General features: G+C 49.9%; 1 protein-coding gene across 2 annotated transcripts in view; it reads right to left on the bottom strand.

Moving 5' to 3' along the window:
* ARB2A (ARB2 cotranscriptional regulator A) overlaps nucleotides 1–24,595 on the bottom strand; it is a 1,780,167-nt gene that overhangs the window by 1,508,493 nt on the left and 247,079 nt on the right. For both annotated transcript variants that reach the window (XM_085632474.1, XM_085632472.1), the window contains exon 5: nucleotides 22,457–22,557. In XM_085632474.1, the coding sequence (XP_085488600.1) occupies nucleotides 22,457–22,557 (101 nt within the window). The remainder of the gene's footprint in view (nucleotides 1–22,456; nucleotides 22,558–24,595) is intronic.

A 24,595-nucleotide genomic window follows, 5' to 3' on the forward strand; every position in this document is an offset into this window, starting at 1 on the left:
TAACATGGCCTGCAGATTTGGATAGCACCCATCCCCACAGGTCGCCACGGGTAGCTTCCCCAAAGGGGTTAAAGACAAGATACAGGCACTAGGCCTAAGAGACGCTTGGAGATCGATCTACCGACAACTAAAGATTACTCCTTCCGGTCTAAGGTGCATCAATCTTACTCGTGGTTGAATTATATATTTATAAGCCAATCTTTACTGGGGTGTCTTTGGGCAGCGAAGATTCTCCTGATCACTATTTCAGATCACAGCCTTGTGTCGATTTGCCTTTTATGAACCCCCCTCCCCCTCGAACCTGCTCAAATGCCCACAATCTTTGGGGGTGGATCTGGACGCTTTATCGAGTCTGATGAAACCGTTCCTAGACTCCATCCTTTCTCCTAAATCCAATATGTACAACCCTGTGAACCACATGCCCCGAGGATGGATGAATGTTTGAATGAATTGCGAACTTATAAAGCACACAGTCACTCACAATGAAGCATCTTGGCGCACAAAATGTATTGTATTGTATTGTATTGTATGGCATATTTGTATAGCGCAGACTGTCACCCGAAGGGTATCCTGGCGCTTTAGACAATTATACCGACACCACACATAGCAGACAGGTGAAATTAAGCAGACCTAGGGAAGAGAAACGTTTTTAATTCTTTCTTAAAAGAGAGAAACTCCCTAGAGCTTCTCAACAACAAAGGGAGAGAATTCCAATATTTGGCCGCCACAAAACCAAAGGCTCGGCCGCCCATGCGAGCCCTCAATACCTTTGGGACTACCACAAGATGTGCTGACAGTGACCTAAGGGAGCGAGTGGGCACATACCACTGGAACAGCTCCTGCAGTGGAACCGGTCCTTGTCCATGAAGTCCCTTAAACACCAGGCAAAGCGCCTTAAAGATGACTCGCTGTGAAACTGGTAGCCAGTGAAGAACGGCTAGCGCCGTAGATGATGAGTCAGATCGACGACGGGACAGGGCTAGCTTGGCTGCCATATTCTGCACGCGTTGTAGCTTGGCCAGCAATTTGTTTGGGGCTCCCAGAAGTAGTGCGTTGCAGTAGTCTAGCCTACTCAGAATGGTACCGCGAACTACTTCTGGGCGAACATGGGCCGGCAGCAGCGGAATAATCTTCCACAGCATGCGTAGCAGCATCATGCATGTGGACACGGTTTGATTTACGAAAAGATCCAGTTGGAGATCAGACCCAAACACAACGCCCAAGTTCCTGGCAGATACTGCTGCAGAAGGAACTTCCTGGAAGGAGGCAGGCCAGAAATCAGGAGGCAGTGGCCGAGGGATGTGGTCCAGTGAGCAGTGTAGAACCTCTGTTTTAGAGCTGTTAAACTGCAGAGAATTCTGCCTCAACCAGTCCGCAGTTGACGCCATACATTGATGGAAAGTCTCCAGCGACACCGCGTCTTTGCCCTCGATGGAAAAGATGAGCTGCGTATCATCGGCATAGTTAATAACCGAGATGCCAAATGATTTGACCAAGCTCACCAGAGGGCGAAGATAAAGATTAAACAGTATAGGGCTGATGGCAGACCCTTGCGGTACGCCCTGCTCAACTGTTTTAATCTCTGACTGGAATGGTGGTAAGGCCACTACCTGGCGTCTGTTTCCTAAATAAGAAACCAGCCAATCGCGAGCCGAACCCCTCACCCCTGCATCCTCAAGTCTTCTGACCAAGATGTCATGGTTGACTGTGTCAAAAGCGGCCGACATGTCGAGCAGCACTAAGAAGGCCGCTCGCCCAATGTCGGCCCGCGAACGAAGATCGTCCAACACGGTCACCAGGGCTGATTCCGTGCCATGTGCTGGTCTGAAGCCAAATTGAGACGCGTCCAAACAGCAGTTGGTCTCCAGGAAACTGGACAGATGTTTAGTAACCAGTTTCTCTAAGATCTTAATGGGAAAAGGAAGCAGCGATATAGGTCTATAATTCGCTGGACAGGTGGGATCCAAAGTTTCCTTCTTCAACAAAGGTGAGACCACTGCTAATTTCCAACATTTTGGAACACGTGCCAAAGAGAGAGACTGGCAGCAGATAGCATACAGCGGAGGAAAAAGCTCCATCTGGAAAACTTTCCAATATTTATGAGGCAATGGGTCTAAAGGAGAACCGGAGGATATGCTGTTAGCCAGCAGGCAAAACTCCTCAAAAGACGGAAGGGGAAAGCTATCCAGCTGTGCCTGACTATCAACTACCCTTACTGCCTCCCTTTCGGCCGCTAAAGTAGAGCCAAGTACGGGCTGAGTGACAATTGTAGTTGTAGGAGTAAGCTGACTTAGGATCAAGGCGATCTTCTCTTCAAACGCCTGCGCTAAAGAAGAGCATAAAGCTTGGGAGGCAGGAATGTCATTAGCCACAGAAGCAGGGCGAGAAAGATCCCCAACAATTTTGAACAAGGCCTGCGTTTTATTCGGTGCATTCAGGAGCGATTCCTCCAAGAAACGTGCTTTGGCGCTTTTAATCTGCACTTTATAGGACAGCAAGGCCTGCTTAAAGAGGGCTTTATCGGGTTCTAAATAGTGTTTCCTCCAAGCTCGCTCCGCGCGTTTACAGCGGAGCTTCAAATGCGACAACTCCGCAGTGAACCAAGGCATGGCAATCCTGGATCTATTTCTAATTTTGCGCAGAGGAGCCAGCACCTCTAAGGAGTTAACAATTTTCTGACTAAGGCTCTCGTAACTTGCGTCCACAGAGACTCCTAAAAGGGGAGTTTCCCCGGCAAGCAGGGACGGCAGGCTAGGTTGTCTGAGTAACCTTGACCATTGCCTGCCCAGCCTGGTCTTAGTGCCAGTACTTCCATTCCCAGTTGTAGCCATGGGACATGTCACGGAGAAAAGGACCAAAGCATGGTCTGTCCAGCACTGCGGAAGAATATCCCGAACCACAACCTGGCTAGTATTGGCAAAAACCAGGTCAAGAATGTGACCCTTGATGTGGGTCTGTGAATGCACCAGCTGCTGCAGATTAATATCGCTGCAAGCCTGAGTCAAATCCGAGAGAGCCGACTTTGTAGGCCCATCCGAACACAGGTTAAAATCTCCCAGCAGTAAAGTCCTGGCATGGGTATTGGAGAGCTCGTAGATTAAATCAATTAGCTCTGGTACTGCTGATAAAGAGCTGGCAGGGGGCCGGTAGCACAGCAGCCCAGAGTAGAGAGTTCCTCCATGCCCTTTCAATGTAATCAGAGTACTCAGCAGAGAAGGTAACGATAGACCCTGGCTAGATAACAGCGTGGCACAGAGCAACTGATCTGATGGGACATCTGGTTCAGTAAAACGCAACGTGCTAGGGAGCTGATTCCATGCCTTAGATCCTAGAACTGAGAAGGATTTGCTGCCTCAGGTTTTTAGTCTGTAAAGAGGTGTCTTGAGAAGATTTGCGTGGGACAACCTCAGATTTCTTGTGGTTGTGTGATGTGTGGATCTCGTAGTCAGGTAATTAGGTCCAGAGGCTCAGGATGCTCTGAAGACCAGTAGAAGGATTTTAAAAAGGATACTTGTATCCAGAATAGAGTTTTTAGAACAGCAGTTTTAGCACAAGTCTGGCTGTCACGTCTTGCACAATATGGAATATATGAAGTATGAGTTTCAACGATCCTGCATAAAGACCATTACAATAGTCGCATCTGGAAGTGATGAGAGTGAAAGGGACTGTATTCCTGGTGGCTAGTGGGAGAAGGTCAAAAAAACTTTCGGAGATTTGATTAAGTTGGAACACATTCCTGCCACTGCAAGAACTTTAGGGTGGAAAAATATGGAGGTGTTGAATTTTACTCCTAGATTTCTTGCCACTTCTACCCGGGTGGGGGCATAGTGTTTGGCTACCATTGAGTTGGAGAGAAAGAGTTGGCATCGCCGAATAACAGTATCTCTGTTTTATCTGTGTTGAAATTTAGATGGTTTGATTGCATCCACAAGATTTCAGTGAGACAGTTTTCAAAATTTAGTTCTGACCCAAGGGACACTATATCATCTGCATAAGATGTAGTGGTGATACCAAAGGAAGCTATCAGGGAAATTTGGAGGAACCATTTATATATTGAATAGTGTAGGGCTAAGTGATGAGCCCTGCGGAACACTTGATGCTGCTGATCTTTCTGCAGATTTGATCAAAGCTAGGGCTTTATGGGAAATACCACAATCCTTGATTGGCTGCAGGAGTATGGCATGTGAAATGGTGTTGAACGCGGCAGAGAGATCACATAAAATCAACACTGCATTGTTTCCCGCATCCAGGGTCAATTTTATGGTGTCTGAAACTTCCAACCAGGCTGATTCATTGGAACGTTTTGGGCGAAATCTGAATTGGTGGGGGTGTAGTGCATTGGAATTTTCCAGAAAGATTAGTTGGGCATTAACACATTTTCCAAGCATTTTGTTTAATGCTGGAAGTAGTGAAATGGGGGAGGAGGTTAGATAGTGTGGTAGGGACAGCAATAGATTTTTTTATGCAAAGGTTTCACAACTGCTAATTTTAAGTCTGCAGGAACCTCAGCCATTGCTAGTGAGGTGCTGAGGTTTTCCGTATAATGAGGGTTGACAATGTCAACTAGCTTATAAAGAATGGTCGGGGGACAAGGGTCATTAGGGGAGCAAGATTTACAAGCGAAGATGGCTAGTCGAGACTGTGCCAGGGTCATCTCCTGAAAGGATACCAAGAGTGTAGTCCCTGCTTTAGAGAGTCTATCCGATAAATCCTCATCAGAAGGGAGCACAATGGTGGAGAAGCTCCATTGAATGGCCCGTAGTTTTTCTTCTAAAAAGGAAGCAATATGATCGTACAGCTTTTGGGAAGGTGGGATGTCCCTAGCCAGTGACTTTGGCTATAGTGCCTCCCTCCCTCCGCCTCTGATGGATCCCATACGGGATCAGACAACGAATCAGAGCATGAGCGGTCCTGGAGACCAAATTCCATCCAGTCTCAGGTGTCAGATCCTGCCAGGAGGATCCCCACGGAGAGCAATCAGACATGTTAGATCCAGAGGAACTCATGCACCCCCGCTTCTCCAACTGGTGTCCTGGGGACAAGGTAGCCACTTATGTGGAAGGCTATGCAAACCTCTCAACAAGGAGGTATAAAACTGTATTCGGGTGAAATACCTCCGCCATGCCCTAGACGGCAAAGTAGCTGTCACACTCAAGATCAACAAACACATGGCCACCTTTTTGGTCAAATACATCAGGGACCCAAAGAAGGGTATAGGCCGCTCTTGGAGGTCGTGCCAAGAAAAGCTCATGGACATTACGGGACCGGTGACAAAGATATTAGATGTGGCTGAAGGTGCCAAGGCGTCAGGGGTACTCATCTCCCCAGAAGTGCTCTCCAGTTGGGTGCAACAGGCCATCATTTTCCTCAGCACCGCCAACTGCGCCATCTCTACAGTGCTTGATATAGATAGACCCCAAACTGGGGGACCTGTCCACTTCTAAGGCCGTCAAGGTGGCACAGGGTGAACTCTTTGATGATTCATTCGTCAAAGAATTAGGAAACTTTCTTTCGACCTTCTACTCACTTGATAAGGCCCAATCATCTATTAAGCGTAACTTCAATGAGATGTTTTCACAGGGGCCGGTCGCGGGGGAGCTCGGCCGGCCAGTTCCACTCTCCTGCCTACAACAGGAGCCAAACCTCTCAACAAGGAAAATTACTGGATTCCTCTCACTTCGGCGGGTTCTACCAACCTAGAGGAAGTGCACGAGACAGAGGCTCCAGTAGCAGATCCCGAGGGGAGGCCCCTCCTCCAACACACATGGTGAGTCTCACCCTCATTTTCATCAAGCGTTTGAGACGGCGGGGGTCGGCTGGCACATTTTGTAGACAATTGGCGGGTGCTCATGTTCGATGTTTGGGTGCTCCAAACAGTTCAAGGGTTCCACATAGAATTCTACGGTTCACCTTACCAGCCCGTTCCCTCTCTCCCCCCTTCTACTTCTCCGAAAAGGAGACTACACTTGTTCAGGTGGAGTTTCAGGAACTCCTTGCCAAAGAGGCCATCGCCTTGCCACCTCCCATCCCACTGGGTTTTTGAGCAATCTGTTTCTGTTAGAGAACCGGGACGGGGTCAACGGTCGATGATCGATCTCCGGGAATTCAATGAGTGGCTAATCTTCCACCACTTCAAAATGGAGGGTATCAATCTTCTATGGGATCTTCTAAGACCCAGCAACTGAATGGTCAGACTCTACCTCAAGAATGCTTACTCAAAGGATGCTTACCCAATTAACCAGATGCACCAGAGTTTCCTCTAATTTCAGTGGCAAGGCCAGACTTTCAAGTTCACCTCTCTGCCTTTCATTGTTCCATTGGTGTTCTACCACAGTTCTCAAGCCAGCGGTCAAACACTTGAGGGCTTCTAGGATTTACATGATAGTGTACATGGATGACATGCTCTTCACAGACCAAAATATCCTCATGCACTGTCAGCACACCTGGAGATGGAGGTGAATCTCCTCTAGTGCCTGTGATTCATTGCCAATCAGGAGAAATCAGCTCTCATTCCGTCTCGCACCCTTACTTTTTTAGGATTTGTGATCAGTTCAGTGGAGATGACTCCTAGTCTTCCTTCCCGGAAGATGGCCAAAATTTACCAAAAAGTGCGAAGGACATTATCTAAGCTTCAGACTTCCCTGTCAGATCACACAAGGGGTAGGCTTCTTGTCACCCTCCATTCAGGTCCTTTTCCCAGGCCCCATTCACTTTCGAGCCCTTCAGAGGCTGAAGGTGTGCCATCTGTGACCTGGTCTTACATACTCCCAATACGTTCCACTTTCGGAGAAAGCCAATGAGTAACTCCCGCTGGTGGTTTTGCCATATAGAAGTCTGGAACAGGCGTGCCATTTTCTTTTTTTTTTTTAAACAATTTTTATTAGAAACAAAACAGCAGCATTGTTGACATTACATAGACATCTCAGCAGGAGGTACAATCTTTTGGCATTATGTTACAATCTGCAGTCCATCCGGAGCCCAGAATATAAAACAGTGTGAAAAGCATAATCGTACAATGAGGGTCACAATTTTGCCTTCGGGTCAGAGAACCCCACCTGCACACAGAGTTTTTGGTAGACTGGGATTTACGTCATCATGTCATCACCCGCCCCCTCCAACCTTGCAAATCTCTCCCGTCTAAGATCTATTGTGGGGGAGATGCAAATTTCACCCCTGTACTTATTCCAGCGTCCCCACTTATGATCCCATTTACGTGGGCAGCCGCTTCCTTTATATACTGTTTTTTCCGCTACCATTGCGTGGTCCATGTCTTTAGCCCAGTCGCGTAATTGTGGTACCGTGTCCGCCTCTCACTTTTGAGCAATGTTTCGTTTCGCTATACTCCACCCCATGGTGGCCCACGATTGTTCAGCTTGGGTGAGGTCTGTTGCCTCCCAGATGTTAAGGAGACACAGTGTGGGAGATGGATGTATGGGTTTATCACAAGTCCTTGTCAGTTGTCGGGTGACGTCTATCCAATATTGTTGTATATGGGAGCATTCCCATAGGATGTGTATGAATGTAACAGTTTGATTACAGTGTCGAAGGCAGAGTGTATCTGGTCTCCTACCTAGTTTAAATAACAGTTTAGCATCAAAGTACACCCGATGGAGGATCTTAAGCTGAACAAGCCGAAGTCGCATCGGGATAGCCACCTCTCGGGGGAAGGCCAGAGCCTCTATCCAGTCGTCGTCACCCATTTCACCTAAGTCCACCTCCCAATTTATTTGTAGCTTCTGCATTTGGTCAGCCCGGTTATTGATCAGTTTCTTGTACGTGAGGGAGATGGCTTTACGGTCCATTGTGTCCAGCAATAATCTATCCTCGAGAGGAGAGGAGTCAGGGAGGGGGGCGTCTTTAGGGAGGGCACAGTCTATGGCGTGGCTGATCTGAAGATATCGGAAGTGCTCTGACGATGCGAATTGATATTGGAGTTGTAGCTCCGCGAACAACGCCTTCTTGCCCTTAATCCACATATCCCCCACAGTAGATATTCCGATCATATCCCATTTGTCGAACCCTGCACAAGCGCTCAGTCGTCCCAAGATATCAGGTTCCCACAGGGGTTAGCCTTCGTTAGGCGCCCCCGCCACCCCATCCGCCACTGAACTCTGTGCCACACTTCTACTGTACGGGCCGTGGGGCCAGTCAAACATCATGTCTTATGGTTAGTATATAGTGCTCTGGTGTAGCCTCCCTTTCCCATTAACCAAAGATCGGTGCGGAAACTGGGGTCAGTATGTGACCCAAACACCCATTTGTTGATGGGAATTAATTGCGAAGCCTGGTAATAGAGACGCACATCTGGCAGCCCGATACCTCCATCGTACCACCCCATGGTGAGTTTGTTTATAGCTATCCTAGGCAGCCTGTTATCCCAAAGTAAGTCTCTAACTGTTGCCTCAATCTGCGAGAAATAGGATTCAGGGATCGGAATGGGAGTATTTTGGAGGGCATAAAAGAAGCGCGGTAGGGTGAGCATCTTGAATAAAGACGCCCGTCCCAGAAGAGTAAGGGGGAGTGTCTTCCAGTGGGTGACATCCGATTTAAACCTCTTCAACCGTCCCAACAAATTCTGTTCATAAAACAAAGTTGCATCAATTGTTATGAAAATGCCCAGGTATTGGAATCCACGGGCCGCAACTGGAATGCTGTATCCACGAGGACTTTGCGGAGGGTCACCCCAGAGGGAGTTTATCTGGTAACCAGAATGGGCCCCAAATATGTGGAAAACACGGCGGAGTGAGCGTGCTGGTGAGGCAAGATAGAGCAGAATGTCGTCTGCATATAGTAATATACAGTCTTCGTGTTCGTCCGTCCATTTAAGGCCTCTGATGCCTGGGTCCCCTCTAATCCAGACCGCCAAAGGTTCAAGGACCAGGCCAAGAGGAGCGGCGATAGTGGGCAGCCCTGCCTCGTACCACGGCAAAGGAGGAAAGAGTTAGAACGATGATTGTTTACTGAGACGTGGGCAATGGGGAGCATATATAAAAGTCTGATCCAGCCAAGCAACTAGGGCCCGAGCCCTATGCGAGTCAGAACCGCAAACAGATAATCCCATGCTACGGTGTCGAACGCGATTTTTGCATCAAGCGCAAGCAATATCGCATCTTCCTCTAGTGTCTCTACACGGCCCAGCGCGCCATGAACTCGGCGTAGTTTACGTGGCATATTTCGACCCGGCATGAATCCCGACCGGTCAGGATGAACCAAGTCAGTGAGATAAGGGAGCAGACGGTTAGCTAGCAATTTGGCCAGAATTTTGGCCTCCACAGTTATCAGTGAAATGGGTCGGTACGATGTACACTCCTCCACAGGTTTACCGGGTTCGTGAATGACCACGATGGTGGCCGCGCAGATATCAGCCGGGAGGAGGCCAATCTCAGAACATTCATTATATAGATTTAGCAAGTGGGGGGCGAGTTTCGTATCCATAGGTTTTTTTTTTTATAACTCTTTTTATTATCACACATCGGCAAAGCATACATTACAGAGGATCAGGCGAGTAGGTTGTCACATGACACGTTGATAGAAGGATATACATATATTGTAGTAGCTGGGAACGTTATGGGGAGATGGGGTCGTCGTGATCATTGTTACAAGGTGGTGCACAAATTTCCCCTCTGTAGCTATTTCACGGACCCCAGATTCGTGACCATTTCTTAGGGCATCCCCTCGCCAGAAATACATTTTTTTCTCTAAACATACACCAGTCCAGGTGTCCCTCCCAATCCTCTAGGGTGGGCGGACGTGTCGCTCCCCATAGCTGAGCAATATTGCATTTGGCCACCATGAAACCCAAAGAGGCCCACTGAGTCTGCGCGGTATTTAAATCTGTGGGCTCCCATATGTTTAGCAGGCATCTCCGCGCCTCCGGTCGGAGAGTGGTGCGCAATACCTTGCTGATGGTGTCGTGTATTTGGTGCCAATACAAACTTATGTGTGTACACTCCCAGATAATGTGTATATAGGTGCCAACCTGTCCGCATTGTCTCCTACATTCCCCCGTGTCAGTCCACCCCATGTGCACCAGTCTGGGCCCCGTTAAGTATGTTCTGGTGCTGGAATAGCCACCACTCTGGGAGAGGATACCGCCAACTGCCAGTCCTCATCATCCATCTCTATCCCGTCTTGCACCCATTTGTCCATTAGTGACTGGAGAGGATCTGCCATATGGTTGATCAGCTTTTTATATATTAGAGAGATCGTTTTCTCGGGGAGGTGACCATCGAGGACCCTGTCTTCCAGCGGAGAAGCCTCCGCAGGGGGGAAGGGGGGGGGGGGGGGTTGAGGGGTCTCCTTGGGTAGCAAGGACTGAAGCGAGTGACGAACCTGCATATAACGTAAATATTCCGCGTCTGCTAGCTCGTATTCCGTTTGAAGTTCTTTGAATGACTTAATCTTACCCTTCCCCCACATATCTTTAATAGCTGAAATTCCGATAAGGTCCCACCTGTCGAAGCCCTTCGTTTTCCGGAGATCGCCCAGTTTCTCTGAGTCCCACAAGGGGGTGGCTAAGGTCAACTTGTTCCTCCAGCCCAGAGAGCCTGAGGCATTGTGCCAAATTTGGACTGAGTGTTTCGTGGGGCCCGTTAATAGAAATCTCTGGGGACGGGAATAAAGAGCTCTGTTGTAGTTCCCGCCTGATAGGATCCACTTGTCCATGGCATAGCCCGGATCATCGACGCGACCGAAGGTACCATGGTTTATGGCCGCTAACTGGGAGGCCCAATAATACTTCCGGGAGACTGATGCCTCCATCGTACCAGTGTAGTGTTAGTTTGTTTAGTGCAATTCGAGGTTTCCCGTCCCACAATAGGTCTCTTTGCAAGCCCTCAATGTCCCTGAAGTAGGACGCTGGAATGACATCTAATGTGTTTTGCATAACATATATGAATCGTGTCAGGGCCATCATTTTAAAAAGGGCGGCCCTGCTCAGGAGTGAAATGGGAAGTTTCTTCCAGTTTGCAATGTCACTTTTGAGCCTCTGAAGGTCGGGGAGAAGGTTACGAGCATACCGAACTGAGGGGTCGAGGGAAATAAAGATCCCCAGGTATTTGAACCCATCACTATTAATTTGTATCTTGCAATCTTGGGGAGGAACAGGAGGGTGCCCACTCAAAGTAAAAAGCAGGGATTTCCCCCAATTAATGGAGAATCCCGAGTACCTCCCAAAGACTGCCAGAATGTCCAGCACTACAATCAATGATTTTCGGGGGGAGGCTAAATAAAGTAAGATATCGTCGGCGTATAGAGATATACGATCCTCCCACCCGGGGGACCACTCAGCTAATGTACCATCGGGTCCCCTCGAATCCATGCAGCAAGGGGCTCCAAGGCCAGGGAAAAGAGAAGGGGGGATAGTGGGCAGCCCTGACACGTTCCACGACTAAGCGGGAATGAGGTGGACAACCTCCTGTTCACCACTACCTGCGCCAGTGGTGCGGAGTACAGCAGGCGCACCCACTGGATAAACGCAGTCCCGAACCCAAACTTAGCCAGAACCGCCCACAGATAAGGCCACTCCACCGTATCAAATGCCATTGTAGCGTCCAATGATACAATCACCGCCGGCTCCTGAAGAGTGGGGGCTCTATCTATTACCCCGTGGAGTCTGCGAAGGTTAAGAGCGGTGTTTCTATGGGGCATAAAGCCCGATTGATCGGGGTGTATTAGGGTGGTGATCACTTTTATCAATCGATTAGCTAAAAGCTTGGCCAGAATTTTGGGTTCTGCGTTTAAAAGCGAAATAGGTCTGTAGGAGGCACAATCCGCTGCGACCTTTCCCTCTTTATGGATGGTGACAATGGTGGCCAGCCTCTGTTCCCGGGGTCGCATCCCTGTCTCTCTAGATTCCTCAAACATTGATTTTAAGTAGGGGGCCAGCTTATCCGGCCTTAGTTTATAAAGCTCAATGGGGAGCCCGTTTGGGCCTAGCGCTTTTCCGGGTTTAGGGAGCGAATCGCCTGGGCGATCTCATCCGTTGTAAGGGGACTATCCATAAATTTTCGGCTGTAATGAGAGAGGCAAGGAAGGTGAATATCACAAAGCAGTTCCTGCGAATCTGCCTCTGAGTGAGGGGATGTTGAAGTAAATACTGCTTGGAAGTGCTCGGCAAATCTGTCCACTATCTCCTGCGGCTCTGTAATTAGGATGTCCCCCTCTACCCTAAGCTCCGGGACAAGGCGGCTCGCCCACTCCTTTTTGTCCAGCCAGGCGATCAGTTTTCCGGCTTTATCTCCCAGATCGTAAAGCCTGCCCTGTTGCTCTCTGCTAAGGGCCTTGGCCCTGTCTGTGACCAGCGCTTTGTATTCGTGTTGCTTTAGGCTTAATAGATGTAGCTTATCCGGTGTCGCCCACGCCTCCAGTTCGCCCTCGAGACTATTCATTTCTGCCTCAAGTTCAATAACTGCTTTCTGCTTGGAGTCAGATATAAGAGATAACGCTTGCCCGCGGATAACCGTCTTAAAAACCTCCTATTTCGGGCAGAGGTCACTGAACCCACGTTATTGGTGAAGTATTCGTCTATAGTCTTAAGGAGGTCTTTACGGATCTTAGGATTCCGCAGGTACCAGGGGCTAATCGGGGCCAGTCTCCCTGACGATCCTGGGCCCTGGAGAATTTGGATCCAAAGCGGGGAATGATCAGAGATGCCTCTAGCTAAATGACTAATGGCATGTATGTAGGTGGCCTGTGTGGCTGGCATAAGGCAGTAGTCCAGCCTAGAGAGGCTGTTGTGAGCTCCAGAGTGAAAGGTGTATTGCATCTGATCTGGATGATGAAGACTCCAGCCATCAACCAGGCCCATGGCTTCCAGGAAGTCCGATAACCAGCAGGCCGCCCGCCCCAATTCCCGGGGAGGAAATCTATCCAACTCACCGGAGACAACTGCGTTAAAATCACCTCGAGCATCAAAGCCCCTCGGGCACCGTGAGCAGGACCGCGCCCAAGTCAGCAAACGTGGTGCACTGAAGGCCCGGGGGAACATAGATGGACATAAGAGTGAGTACTCGGCCCTTCCACAGCCCAGTGACACCGACATACCTGCCCCGATCATCTAACCACGTGGAACGCACTGCTACCGGGAATGTGGATTTTTTCATTAGGCCCACTCCCCTGGACCCTGATGTGAATCCCGCATGCGCAATCATTCTGTAGCCCCCACTGTGCATTACTTTGCAAATGTTGCCAACTAAGTGCGTTTCCTGCAATAGGACCACGTCCGGGGAATGCCTCTTTATATATTGGATAACTATACTTCGCTTAATTTTGTCCCCTTATCTGTTCACATTCCAACTTAACATCCTTATCACTCATAATCGTTGGTGTGGAGATTTTCACGTCGACAATTCTCTGACTTTACATGTATATATTGGAGCGTGACACTTTGTTTGGTTGCATCCCCCCAACCCCTAACGTTCCTAGTCAGAAACCCTACCTTTCTATCCCCATCCTTATTTGCGTGACTATGGGCCCGTCCACAGCTCTCCGCAATTACTGATGCAATAACTCTGTCGCCCTTACGATCATGTAATGTGCCGATTATACACAAAAAATAAAAAACAAGCCAACTCAATACCCCATCCCAACAACCCCCCTCCCTGCTGCCCTGCATTTTGGGCTTAAAACTGCCCATCAAAAGAAAAATTGCAGAGTGCCTATCGCCCTAACAAAGTTCAAAGGTAGAAATAAATAGTGGGAAAAGCAGCGGGCTCCTCACCCCGGCCCCAACCCGTTATTACGTTACACCATCCATTGCCATCATAACTGAAAAAGCATGAGAAAGTTACCAGTCCCCTAAATGTGAAGCCCAGGTGTCCTTCCCTCCTCCCCCGCCCCGCCCGGCCGCTCCACTGTACTCAATGAAAAGATGCCTGCATGGAGATTCCATCAGCAGTGCAGTCGAGTGACAGCCGTGTCCCCTGTTCCACCATCTGCTTGGCTCTTTGTACTCCTATGTTCAATCCATTCCGCCACTGCCTCCGGCTGGTCGAAGAACCACGCCTTTCCATCCGCCTCAACCCGGAGGCGTGCAGGGAATAGCATGGAATATTTTAGACCTTTAGCTCTCAGTTCGTGCTTCACCGATAGGAATGACCTCCTTTGCCTCTGCACTCTTTGAGTAAAGTCCGGGAAGAAAGAACTGTCTGCATGTTCATATTGGAGGGGGGCACCAGCCTTGGAGTTTTGTAGAATAAAGTCCCTGTCTCGGAAGTTTAAGATCCGAGCCAACATGGGCCGCGGGGGAGCGCCCGGTCTGCGACGGCCGCCCGGGACCCTGTGAGCCCGCTCAATCACAAAAAATGTACTGAGGCCTTTGGGTTTCAAGTGGTTGAGAATAAGGTCCTCCACAAACAGGTCCGGTGTTTGCCCCTCCGATTTCTCCGGAACGCCTAGGATGCGGAGGTTATTTCGGCGAAGCCTGCCTTCATAATCGTCCAGCTTAAGGTCTGTAGTGTGACGAGAGTCTTGGAGTTTACGGACCTCCCTTTGGAGCTGTGTGACGTCCCCCACCAGGCTGGAAGCTGTAATTTCCACTTGCCTGACTTTTTCGTTTAGTTTCCCCATATCTGCCCTGATGAGGTTAATGTCAATGGCCATGGTGTCCATTTTGTGTTCCAGAGAGGTCTTAACACCAGTGATTGCTTCCATGATGTCTTTGAGGAAAGGTTCCTGTTCCTCTTCCACCGGGCCCCCCTGAGCAGCTTCGTCCGACAAGCGGCTCCGTTGTGCCTCCTTGGAGATCGTGTAGCGGTCTAACTTATTGGTCTGGGTTGTTTTGGGTCCCCGATGCCCCGGTCCCTTAGTGCGCTCCATTGCGACAGTCCAGGCAAGCGTCAGGTGGGGGGGGGGGGGCACCACAGCACGACACCACTTCCCGCCCCGGCGTGCAATTCAATCGACTGTCCTGAGTTCAGAGCTCCGGTCTACTCCCCCCTCAGCGCCAGGGATCTCACTGCCGCCTCCGATATTACCTCACCCGAGGGCCGCGGCAGAGAGGACAAGCCAGCGAGCTACTCCTACGGGGCAGATGCAGACCTCAAGAGGCAAGATGTGTCAGGCCCCAGGGTTACAGACAACAGCACTCCCGGCCCCGGGTCTTCCAACTTGCGACACTTCATGGGGGCACCAAGCTCCCGTGGGTGAGGGACGTCTCAGAGCCCCAGAGACTCTGCGTTTGTCAGTTTTTATTGCCTCCCGCTGTTAGCAGGAGTGCACACCAGTATGGGGCACTACAGGATGTGTGGAGCCTGTGCCGTGCAGCAAATCAGGCCTCTCCCTGCTGGCAAGCAATGGCAGGAGCCAAGCAGGGGGGGGGGGGGCGGGGGGGGGGGGGGAAGACTTCACCCTCCAGGGAAACACGCTGCCGCCCGTGTCCTCTCCGCAGCTGGCGCGCTTACCATGAGTCAGTGTGCAAAGATGTGCCCCCGGCTCCGGTACACTGCTATGGGATGTAAATGCGGTAGCTGCCGGAGCGACGAGGGGCGAGGGCCATCAGTGGAACAGAGGGCCACAGTGGAGATGAGCCACCGCCATTGTGACACGGCGCGGCCAGCGCAGCCAGCTGGTTCCGATTCAGGGCACAGAGGGGGTGGGGGCATTCAGGGATGTCCACAGGTTAGCCAGGCAGCCGCCTCCTCCTGAACAAAGATGCCTCATGGAGCACTTCAGCCGCAAGGCAAGTCGCGGCGATATCCTGGTCCGCGACGTCACCACTGATTCACTCCCTCGCACTCTCTGGGCAGGCTCACAGACTGTGGGTCCCGGCTCCAGGCGTCAACGAAGGCCGCAACCTTCGGAGGGCAGGATCCCAGGCAGCCGGTACACCCCCGGCACCGGAGCGGGCGGATTCGGTTCCACTGGAGTTTCGATGGCGGGAACTGGCGATTGGTGTGACGGATGGTCTCTGCCGGATAGACAGGGGCAATTAAGGGTGGCGGAGCGTACTCACTACGCGGCCATCTTCTGCCCGTACTTGGGCACACCCCATAGCCATAGGTTTTAACAGCTCGATCGGAAGCCCATTAGGGCCCATTGCCTTACCCGCATGGATGGCTTTCTGAATCTCTTCAACTGAGATATCCACGTCTAGAGCCTCTCTGTCCTGTTGGGAGATACATGCTACATCGATCGTAGCAAGGAGATCTGCCGCAAATGGTGCCTGTGAGTGCTGTGGAAGTCTGTATATTTGCTTGTAATGTTTCGCGAATGCCTCCGCAATGCCCGGGGGTCGGTAACCAGAGCGTCATCAGGCCCCTTAATTGCTCGCACCCACATCGCTGACTGTTCCTTACGTTCCAGCCATGCCAATAATTTCCCAGTTTGTTTGCCCTGTTCATATATTCTATGGCAGGTGGCGAGAGCACGCCTGTTGGCATCCTCCAAGAGCAGTTGCTTATAATCCTGTCTCTTGATACTAAGGGTATGTTGAGTATCTTGATCAGGGTCTTGCGCGGTGGCGCCTTCAAGTCTCAAGATCTCCGTTTCTAATTCGCTCACTCTCCAGTTGCGCGCTGCCCTGTGTCCCACCATCATAGATAACGCTCTCCCCTTTATTACCGCCCCGTATGCACCCCAGAGTGTAATTGCTGACTTCACAGACCCCATATTCTCCTCAAAATAATAATCAGTGTCTTTCCGTAAGTTTTCCCTGATGTGCGGGACCTTTAGTGCCCAAGGCTGGATCATGATGGGGCCTGGTTGTGTAGCACGTTGTGCACCGAAGACCGCCAGGACTGGGGAATGGTCCGACACACCCCGCGCGAGGCAAGCTGAGTCGGTGAAGTCCTGTATATGTTGTGCATGGGTAAACAGGTAGTCAATTCGTGATTGACGGCCATACACACCGGAGTGGAACGTGAAGAGTGCGTCGTGGGGTGTGACCACATCCAGATATCCACCATCCCCAGGGCATTGGCAAAGTCATGTAATTGTGAACCGTGTGCCGAGTCACGTCTGGGCGGGGATCGATCCGTTTGGTCATTCATTGTCAGGTTAAAGTCACCCCCCATCACCAGTGTACCCACAGGTAAGTGCAGCAGCAGTGTTCCCACATCAGTTAGTGTCATGCGTTGGAGACCCAGTGGGGCATACACCGAGACAACATTGAGGACGCTGCCCTCCCAAATACCCGTGCAAGCAGCGTATCTACACTGCGGATCAGTCCACGTGTTTTGTATCACATAAGGGTAGCCCTTACGAAGGAGAATCCCCACCCCTCGCTACCAGCGTCCAGGGTTAGCACCCCCCTGTGTGTCCTTGGGAGTCAGTATCTCAATGTGGAGGAGAACGTCTCTGCTGACGCCAATCCTCTGCTTCATTGGCCGCCGAGAGTCCCTGCTTTACCTTTTTTCCGACCGTGCGCCAGACCTCCAGCCAGTCCCATGCTTCTTCAGGGCGAGTAAAGAACCATGACTTCCCATTGGCTTCCACTCGTAATTTGGCGGGGAACATATTAGCATACTTTATTTCTTGGTCTCGGAGAGCCCGTTTCACCTCAAGGAAGCTGCGCCTCTGTTTCTGTACTCTGAGTGTGAAATCGGGAAAGAACATGATTTTGCTGTTTTCGAGTGTCAGCGGCAGGGCCGGCCTTGCGGTTTGAAGAATAATGTCGCGGTCTCGGATATTGAACAGTCTGGCAAGGAGCGGTCTAGGGGGTGCCCCCGGTTTGGGCCGACCACTCGGTACATGATGGGCTCTTTCGATCGAAAAACATTTTGAGAGTCCTCAGGGCTGTAAATGCTTAAGGACCAATTCCTCAACAAAGAGGTCCGTTGCCTGTCCCTCTGCACGCTCCGGAACACCTATAATGTGAACGTTGTTTCGCCGCATTCTGCCTTCATAATAGTCTAATTGTTGAGCCATCGCTTCGTGGGAGGAGCGCAGTTCAGCGACCTGTCGTTTGAGAAGGCTGGTGTCGTTATTCAGTTCTTTGGTTGTATTCTCCACTGTGCCCACTCGCTCCGCAATTTTCTTCATGTCCTCCCGGATCAGTCCCACATCCGTGGTCACAGTATCGATCCTCACCTCAAGGGACGTTCTAATCGCTGTAATCGCCTCGAAGAGATCGTTATTGGTGGGTTCCACCGCGGTGTCCGGGGTCGCAACCTCTCCACGATCTCCGCTCTGTAATGTTTGCCAAGCAAATTTCTCCAGCTTGGTCTGAGCTGTGGTCCTGCTGTTGCGTCCGGTCGCCATGCTCGTCGTCCCAGGGGCACCACCCAGCTCCGAGGTGCGGTCACTACTCCCCGCCGCCTGCAGTGGAATCCTCTACCCGGCCTGTCGGCTTTCGCAGCGAGCACCCTAGACAATGGGGTGTGCAAGAGGATATATGGTGCCAGTAGAGTACCAGTGGAGTCCCACCAAGCTCACTGCGTGGTGAGAAGGGACCGGGGCAGGGTTAAGCCTCCATCTACAAATCCCTTGCGGGGGTTAAGAGTCTCAGTTGCGGGTGATAGCCCCCCCGCCGGTGCACAGCGCACCACCTCGAGCAGGAGCAGTCCGTGGATTCACAGGACCCCAGGTGGAACACTCTAGGCTGCCAGGGTCTCACCAGCAAAGCACGCTAGGCCACGGCGACCCAGTGAGGAAGAGCTATGGCCGGGCGTCAGTGCAGGGCCTCCTCAAGCAGCCACAGGACCATGCATCAGCCTGACTGGGCACATAGCTGGTTGTGGGGCCTCCAAAGAGTATTGTGCCCCCGTGTATCAGCCTGTGAGAGGTCTCATCAGAAGGAGCAGTCTAGGTCGCAGGGTTATTATTGGGCCTACTCATGTGGGCCGATCCAGGCCTAGTCGTCTTCGCCCCGTCCGGGCCGCCACGACTCGCACTCCGGTCCCACCACACCAGAGGCCCTGGGGGGCTCTCCGCTGAACTCGCCAAGTTCCGGGTGGAGTGCTGGCAAGCGCGCCTCTTCGTTTGTGTTCGCCCACGGGGTGGTAGGCTGCAGCCGTGGTCTCGCGCACCACAGCCCGCCGGCAGAAGTGCACCTCTCCCCGCGGGGCCGCAGGCATGGACGCGTTCAATGGAGCCCCTCTCGGGCGCGGCTGCCAATCAGCCCCCAATTTCTCCTCAGTGTCGCTGGGTGCCTCCGGACATCGGGGGAGGCATCAGGGTGCAGGCCAGGCCGGCGGAACACAGGATTTGCCGGATAATGTGGCAGTGATGCTCCGGAACTGAGCTACCGAGCGGCCATTCACGTCGGCGGTAAGCCACGCCCCCCCCAGGCATGCCATTTTCGTCTCACAACCGGGCCTGGTGATCGAGTTCGATGCCAGCGGTTCAGGTTATGGCACTCGGTTTGGAGTGCTCACCATAGGTGGCTGAACAGTCCCTACATATCAATTGCCTGGAATTTATGGCAGGTTTGTTTGCAGAGAAATGCTGGACCAGAGATCAAGTGCAGTGCTATTTTGAAAATGGACAATCTGGTAGCGGTCCGTCAAATCAACCACATAGGAGGTATTCGGTCCCAGGCCGTCTCAGATCTGGCCTAGATCTTTTGGGAATACTGCCCCAAACAAGGTGACAGTGGAACATCTCCCGGGGACAGAAAACCAAGTCACGGATTGGGAATCGCAGCACCTCCGGGACACGAGCCTGTGGCGGCTTCTCCTGTCCTTGTTTCAAGCCCTCACCAACAGGTGGTGCCCCTTTATGGTGGACCTAATCACGTCCAGGCTCGATCACCAGCTTACCCGATACTTCAGTTGAAGGCCAGACCCAGGGGCGGTGGCAACCTATACCTTCCTGCAGGATAGGTCGAGGAAGCAGGGATAGGCCTGTCCCCCCCCCCTTTGCCATGATAATCAGGTTGGCAACACAAGTGCGCAGGCAAAGAGCAGATCTGGTGGTGGTGATCCCGATGTTAAACTGGCACATCTGGTTTCCAGTTTACATGGAACTTTCTTGGGATTTCCCAATCCATCAACCCTTATATCCGTCTCTCTCAGGGATCCTTCAGGGAATCCCCATCATCTGGTGATGAAGGGCACCCTCCAACTCATGGAGTGGAGGATTACAGGTCTCCATGGCAAGTCCTGGTACTTTCAAGAAACGCAGCAGACCTCCTTTCACTGGCATGGGCAGGCGGTACGGTCAAACCTTACCAATTGGCTTGGTGTCACTGGGTGGGCAGGTGTCAGCTACGGAGCCTGGATCCCGTAGGGACAGATGTTGTCCATATCTTTAACTTCCTGGCATCATTGGCTTCAGATGGAATGGCATATAGATTGGTCAATACCTTTAGGACCACAATTTATGAGGGACATGCTATGGTCGAAGGCCTACCTGATGGGGAACATACCCTTGTTAAAAAATTGTTCAAGGGCACTTGTTTGTCTCTTCCTCCGAAACTACAGTATTTGGTCATCTGGGATGTTAATAAGGTCCTGAACCTGTTCCTTTCGTGGCCCAGAAATAAGTATCTCTCCCGTAAACGGCTGTCGGCCAAGTTGGCCACCATTTTGTGTATGATCTTGTGCAGGAGAGTATTGAATGTTTGGGCCTTGGGCATCACAGGGAGGAGTTGCCCACTGGATGACTGCAGGAAAGGAGTCTTGTAAACAGGATTAGAATCTTCCATGGTCGGCATCTGTTGCAGGAAGAAAGAGGTTAAGAGAAAAGGGACACAAGCGGATGACGGCTCTCCCTAGTTGCTGATTGGTCACTGGACTTACCTTCTTTAATCTTCATTGTCCCTGGGTTTATGGGAAATTAGGTTTGTTGTTTGATGTGTTTTGACATCTCTGTTATCAAAATATTTGACGAATGAATTAGCCTAATCCTCGCCTCTGTGTCCTTAATAGAATTGAAACTTTCTGTTAAAATAGTTCAAAAATGTGTCATTACTTGGGAGTGAATGATTGCCAAACAACAGCAATATTAGCTATAGCCAGCTATCAGCCCATCCTTTTTCTTTGATTACAGAATCTTTTCCTCATCACAAAAGAGCCACAGGCTTTAAATAATTGCCAACAAGGCTGGACAGGCAATATGGAACACAAGAATTGCCCCCAGAAATACTGCTGACCATTCGATGTACTGAGGAATCATCCTTTATATAATATAGTCTGCCAAACAGCTCAGAGGAAAAACACACTTTCTTGTAGATGTGTTTATTTTACACCTCACCCTCAAATCCTCATGGAGACAGTCAGAATCACTTGCTGCGCTCACTCTGGTGAGGGGACTGGGCATAAACACATTTGCAGGTGCTACATTTAGCTCCGTCCCTTGCTCATGACTGGAATGCTTTCTTGACACAGTTACCTTCTCTTTAATTGATGACTTGCCTTAGTAGCTCTAAAGTTTGTCCTGCCCCTGTAGCATTTCTTTGCCCTCACTATTGATTGGTAGAGTTGCACCCTTCCGATGCTGAGGTCATGGAACTAGTTTCCTTTCTTTTTTTTCTTGTTTCATTCAGTACTCCATGAGACAGCATGCCCTGCTCTTTCCTCTGCGTATGTTTAGACAGCATACTTTTCCAGATCCCAGACCCATCTCAGTGACAACCCTCACTTCTTACCCTTCTTCAGAGTAAGGCATGCATGCTCTCTTTGTAGATTCTCTGACTTCATCGCCTCTCTGACTCCTTAGGTTTGAGGGTCTCTGCATAGATGAGTCCAGAGATTAGCTTTTCCCATGTGCCGTACGCCAGGTAGTGACTGAACGGCTTTGTGATGCCCTGGGAGTTGTCCAACAGCACTTTTCTGTACTGTAAGTGCCCTCTTTTCCCATTCCTCTCTCTCACTCTTCAGCCACGCTCCATACTGACGGCTACTGTTACATCTGCCTGTTCTGAATGCTTTTGAAGTGTGCCGCTATTGGCAAAGCTAATATCAGTGAATAAACATCTTGAAAGATCATCCCTTTACTGTTAAGATGGCTGCCACGTTCTGTAATGCAACATGTCGTGACACTATGACTATCTTGAAATACAGAAACAGAGGTTACATAAGCTCAAAGTGGCTGCCATGTTAGGCGATGTAACGTGAAGTAACTCAACACAGCGTTCGCAACATAGTGAATACCTTGAAATTATGAAATAGACTTTCAAGATGGCCAGTTAGTTATTAGCTTTGCCAATGCGGTGTATGTTAAAAGCATCTGGTGTTCTATTCCTGGGTTTCTATTCAAATTTTATAAGCCGATTTTTAAAAATTAGACAAGTGTGTAACAGCTAAAACAACAGCATAGCAAGCGAGCTGAAAATAGATGAACAAAAACATGCGGAGATTAAAATATTCTCTTCGATGCTGTACATTTCATATTACCCAACGACTTAATGTATTCAATGAAAAAGGGCAGGCGAATGAGGACGTTTTATTGATTCTGTTAAATGAGGAACGAATTCCCAAACTGCACAATAAAGAGATGTACAATTTTGAAACAACATGGAGTACTTCTTCGTCAACATCTCCTCAGTTACAAAAGTATCAAAATAAGAAATCCGTACCTCTCCGAGGGCTTCATAGCGTTTTTGATTCCACCTGTGCAAGTCTTCCCGGAAGTTAAAAACAAACGGCTCCCCGGTTGTGATATGTCTCAATTGCCCCTCTACAAAATAAGAAACAATGTACAAAGTTATCCTGATGTTGAGTCAGGCATCCCCCTGTGTAAGCAGAACCCCAAAACGTAAGACTCCCCAAAATTCAGATCACTTGCTAGATCAGATGAACCCAATATTAGTTTAGCAGAGTAGTGAATAATAACTTGGACCACTCAATAACGGAATTCTAGACTAGGGAAAAAGTTAAAGGCTTTTATTACAAAATCCTATACTTAAAGCAGTACAGAGCAATGCAATACAGGCCATGGAGGCTCGAACACAGAATAAATAGTCAAAATCATATTTATTTTAAAGTCTCAAATGAACAGCAAAATCAGAATAGAAACAGACAATATAACTAGCTATTAGGAACATCGTCAATAATAATCCTCTAAATAAAAGATAGAGTCTCTACCAGAACCAGAAAGTCATCAGAAATAATTTTTAAAAAATCTGGCTCACCTCCAGTATCAAGGGGTTCTTGTACCCAATTTTTGCATATATAATTACCCAAAACACAGTTTTAGCATGCCATTAACCCATGTAACATTTGCGTTCAACACAACACGCAGACTCTGAGCCAAAGACACATCCGGAGGGCCAACGAGATCCCAATGCGGAAGATCAGGGAGACGATCTGAGGACACTTATGCTGGAGATGCGGTCTAGTCTCTGCAACATTGACACTAAACTGGATACCCTGACGTCGCAATTAGACTCTGTTAAGTCGCAGGTGTCAACGCACGAGACTCGTCTGGACACGCTGGAAAATCGTCATACTGAGTTCCATGAATTCCAGGTAGAAACTAAGGAACAGCTGTTACACATGGACAAGCTACTCGGGGTTATCAGAGCTAAAAACGACGATTTGGAGGCCAGGTCAAGACGCAACAACCTCCGCGTTACGGGTATTCCGGAGACGACAGCCATATCCAAAATGGAGACCTATATCGCAGATCTGCTACATGAGCTCTTTGACCCACACCTCTCTACGGTGTTTGTGGTGGAGAGAATACATAGATCGCTGGGACAGAAACCCCCTGTTGGTGCGACGCCCAGGCCTATCATTGCAAAACTTCTGAATTATCAAGACAGGGACCTCATCCTGCGGCTGGCTAGAGAAAATGGCAAAATTACGCATAAAGGAAACAATATCTTGTTCTACCCAGACTTTACCCCAGCGGTGCAGGCGGCGAGACGAGAATTCCTCCCGGCCAAACGTGTCCTTCTATAGGCGCAGATCCCATATTCTCTACTGTATCCAGCTAAACTCAAAGTATCGTTCGACGGAACTGCCCACTTTTTTACGGATGCCAAGTCGGCATTGAAATTCGTTAAGCATATTGGAGGAAAGAAAACCAAGGGACATCAGCAAGCCGCAGGGGCAGCAGGAGGCCAGCTAAGTGACAATGACTGAAATGGGTATCGTATCGAATGTATATTGACCCTGTTACGCTGTTCAGATGGGAGCCAGAGAATTGTTGCTTTATTTGTGCATTTGAATTTCAAGGTTTCCTCCCACGCTGACTTTAACTGTTTCAAACAAATGTGGTTCTGGGCGAGTTGATTCACCCGCAGATTTTCTGGCCGCCCTGTCCAATACAGGGTAGTCGCCGGCATAGTTACGCCCTCATGGGAAAGCTCCCTTTCTTGATTAGAATTGGTTCTTAATGTTTGGGATGGGTAATCTACAACCTGATTGGGAGATTGGAGTGGGTGGTGGGAGGAGGGGAGGGTTTGTTTTATTGTTAAATGCCAGTATAAATGCAAATGGGTGTATGTCTGATGGCATTTTCGGAGGGTATGCGCCATGTCGGTTTTATTGTTCCAAGAACCTGAACCAAAGCGCGATGCACACAGGTCTGATAATACATTGAATTGTTTAACTTGGAATGTTCGGGGGCTTAACGATGGTAGGAAGTCCAGGTTGGTTCATGCTTATTTAGCCCGTCACAACGTTGATATCTGCCTGCTGCAGGAAACATACTTGAACACCACGCCGTCCCAACGACTTTGTCATAATAGATGGGGTCATGGTTACTCTGC

This window comes from Triturus cristatus, chromosome 2_1 (assembly GCF_964204655.1).
Source record: "Triturus cristatus chromosome 2_1, aTriCri1.1, whole genome shotgun sequence".
NCBI lineage: Eukaryota > Metazoa > Chordata > Amphibia > Caudata > Salamandridae > Triturus > Triturus cristatus.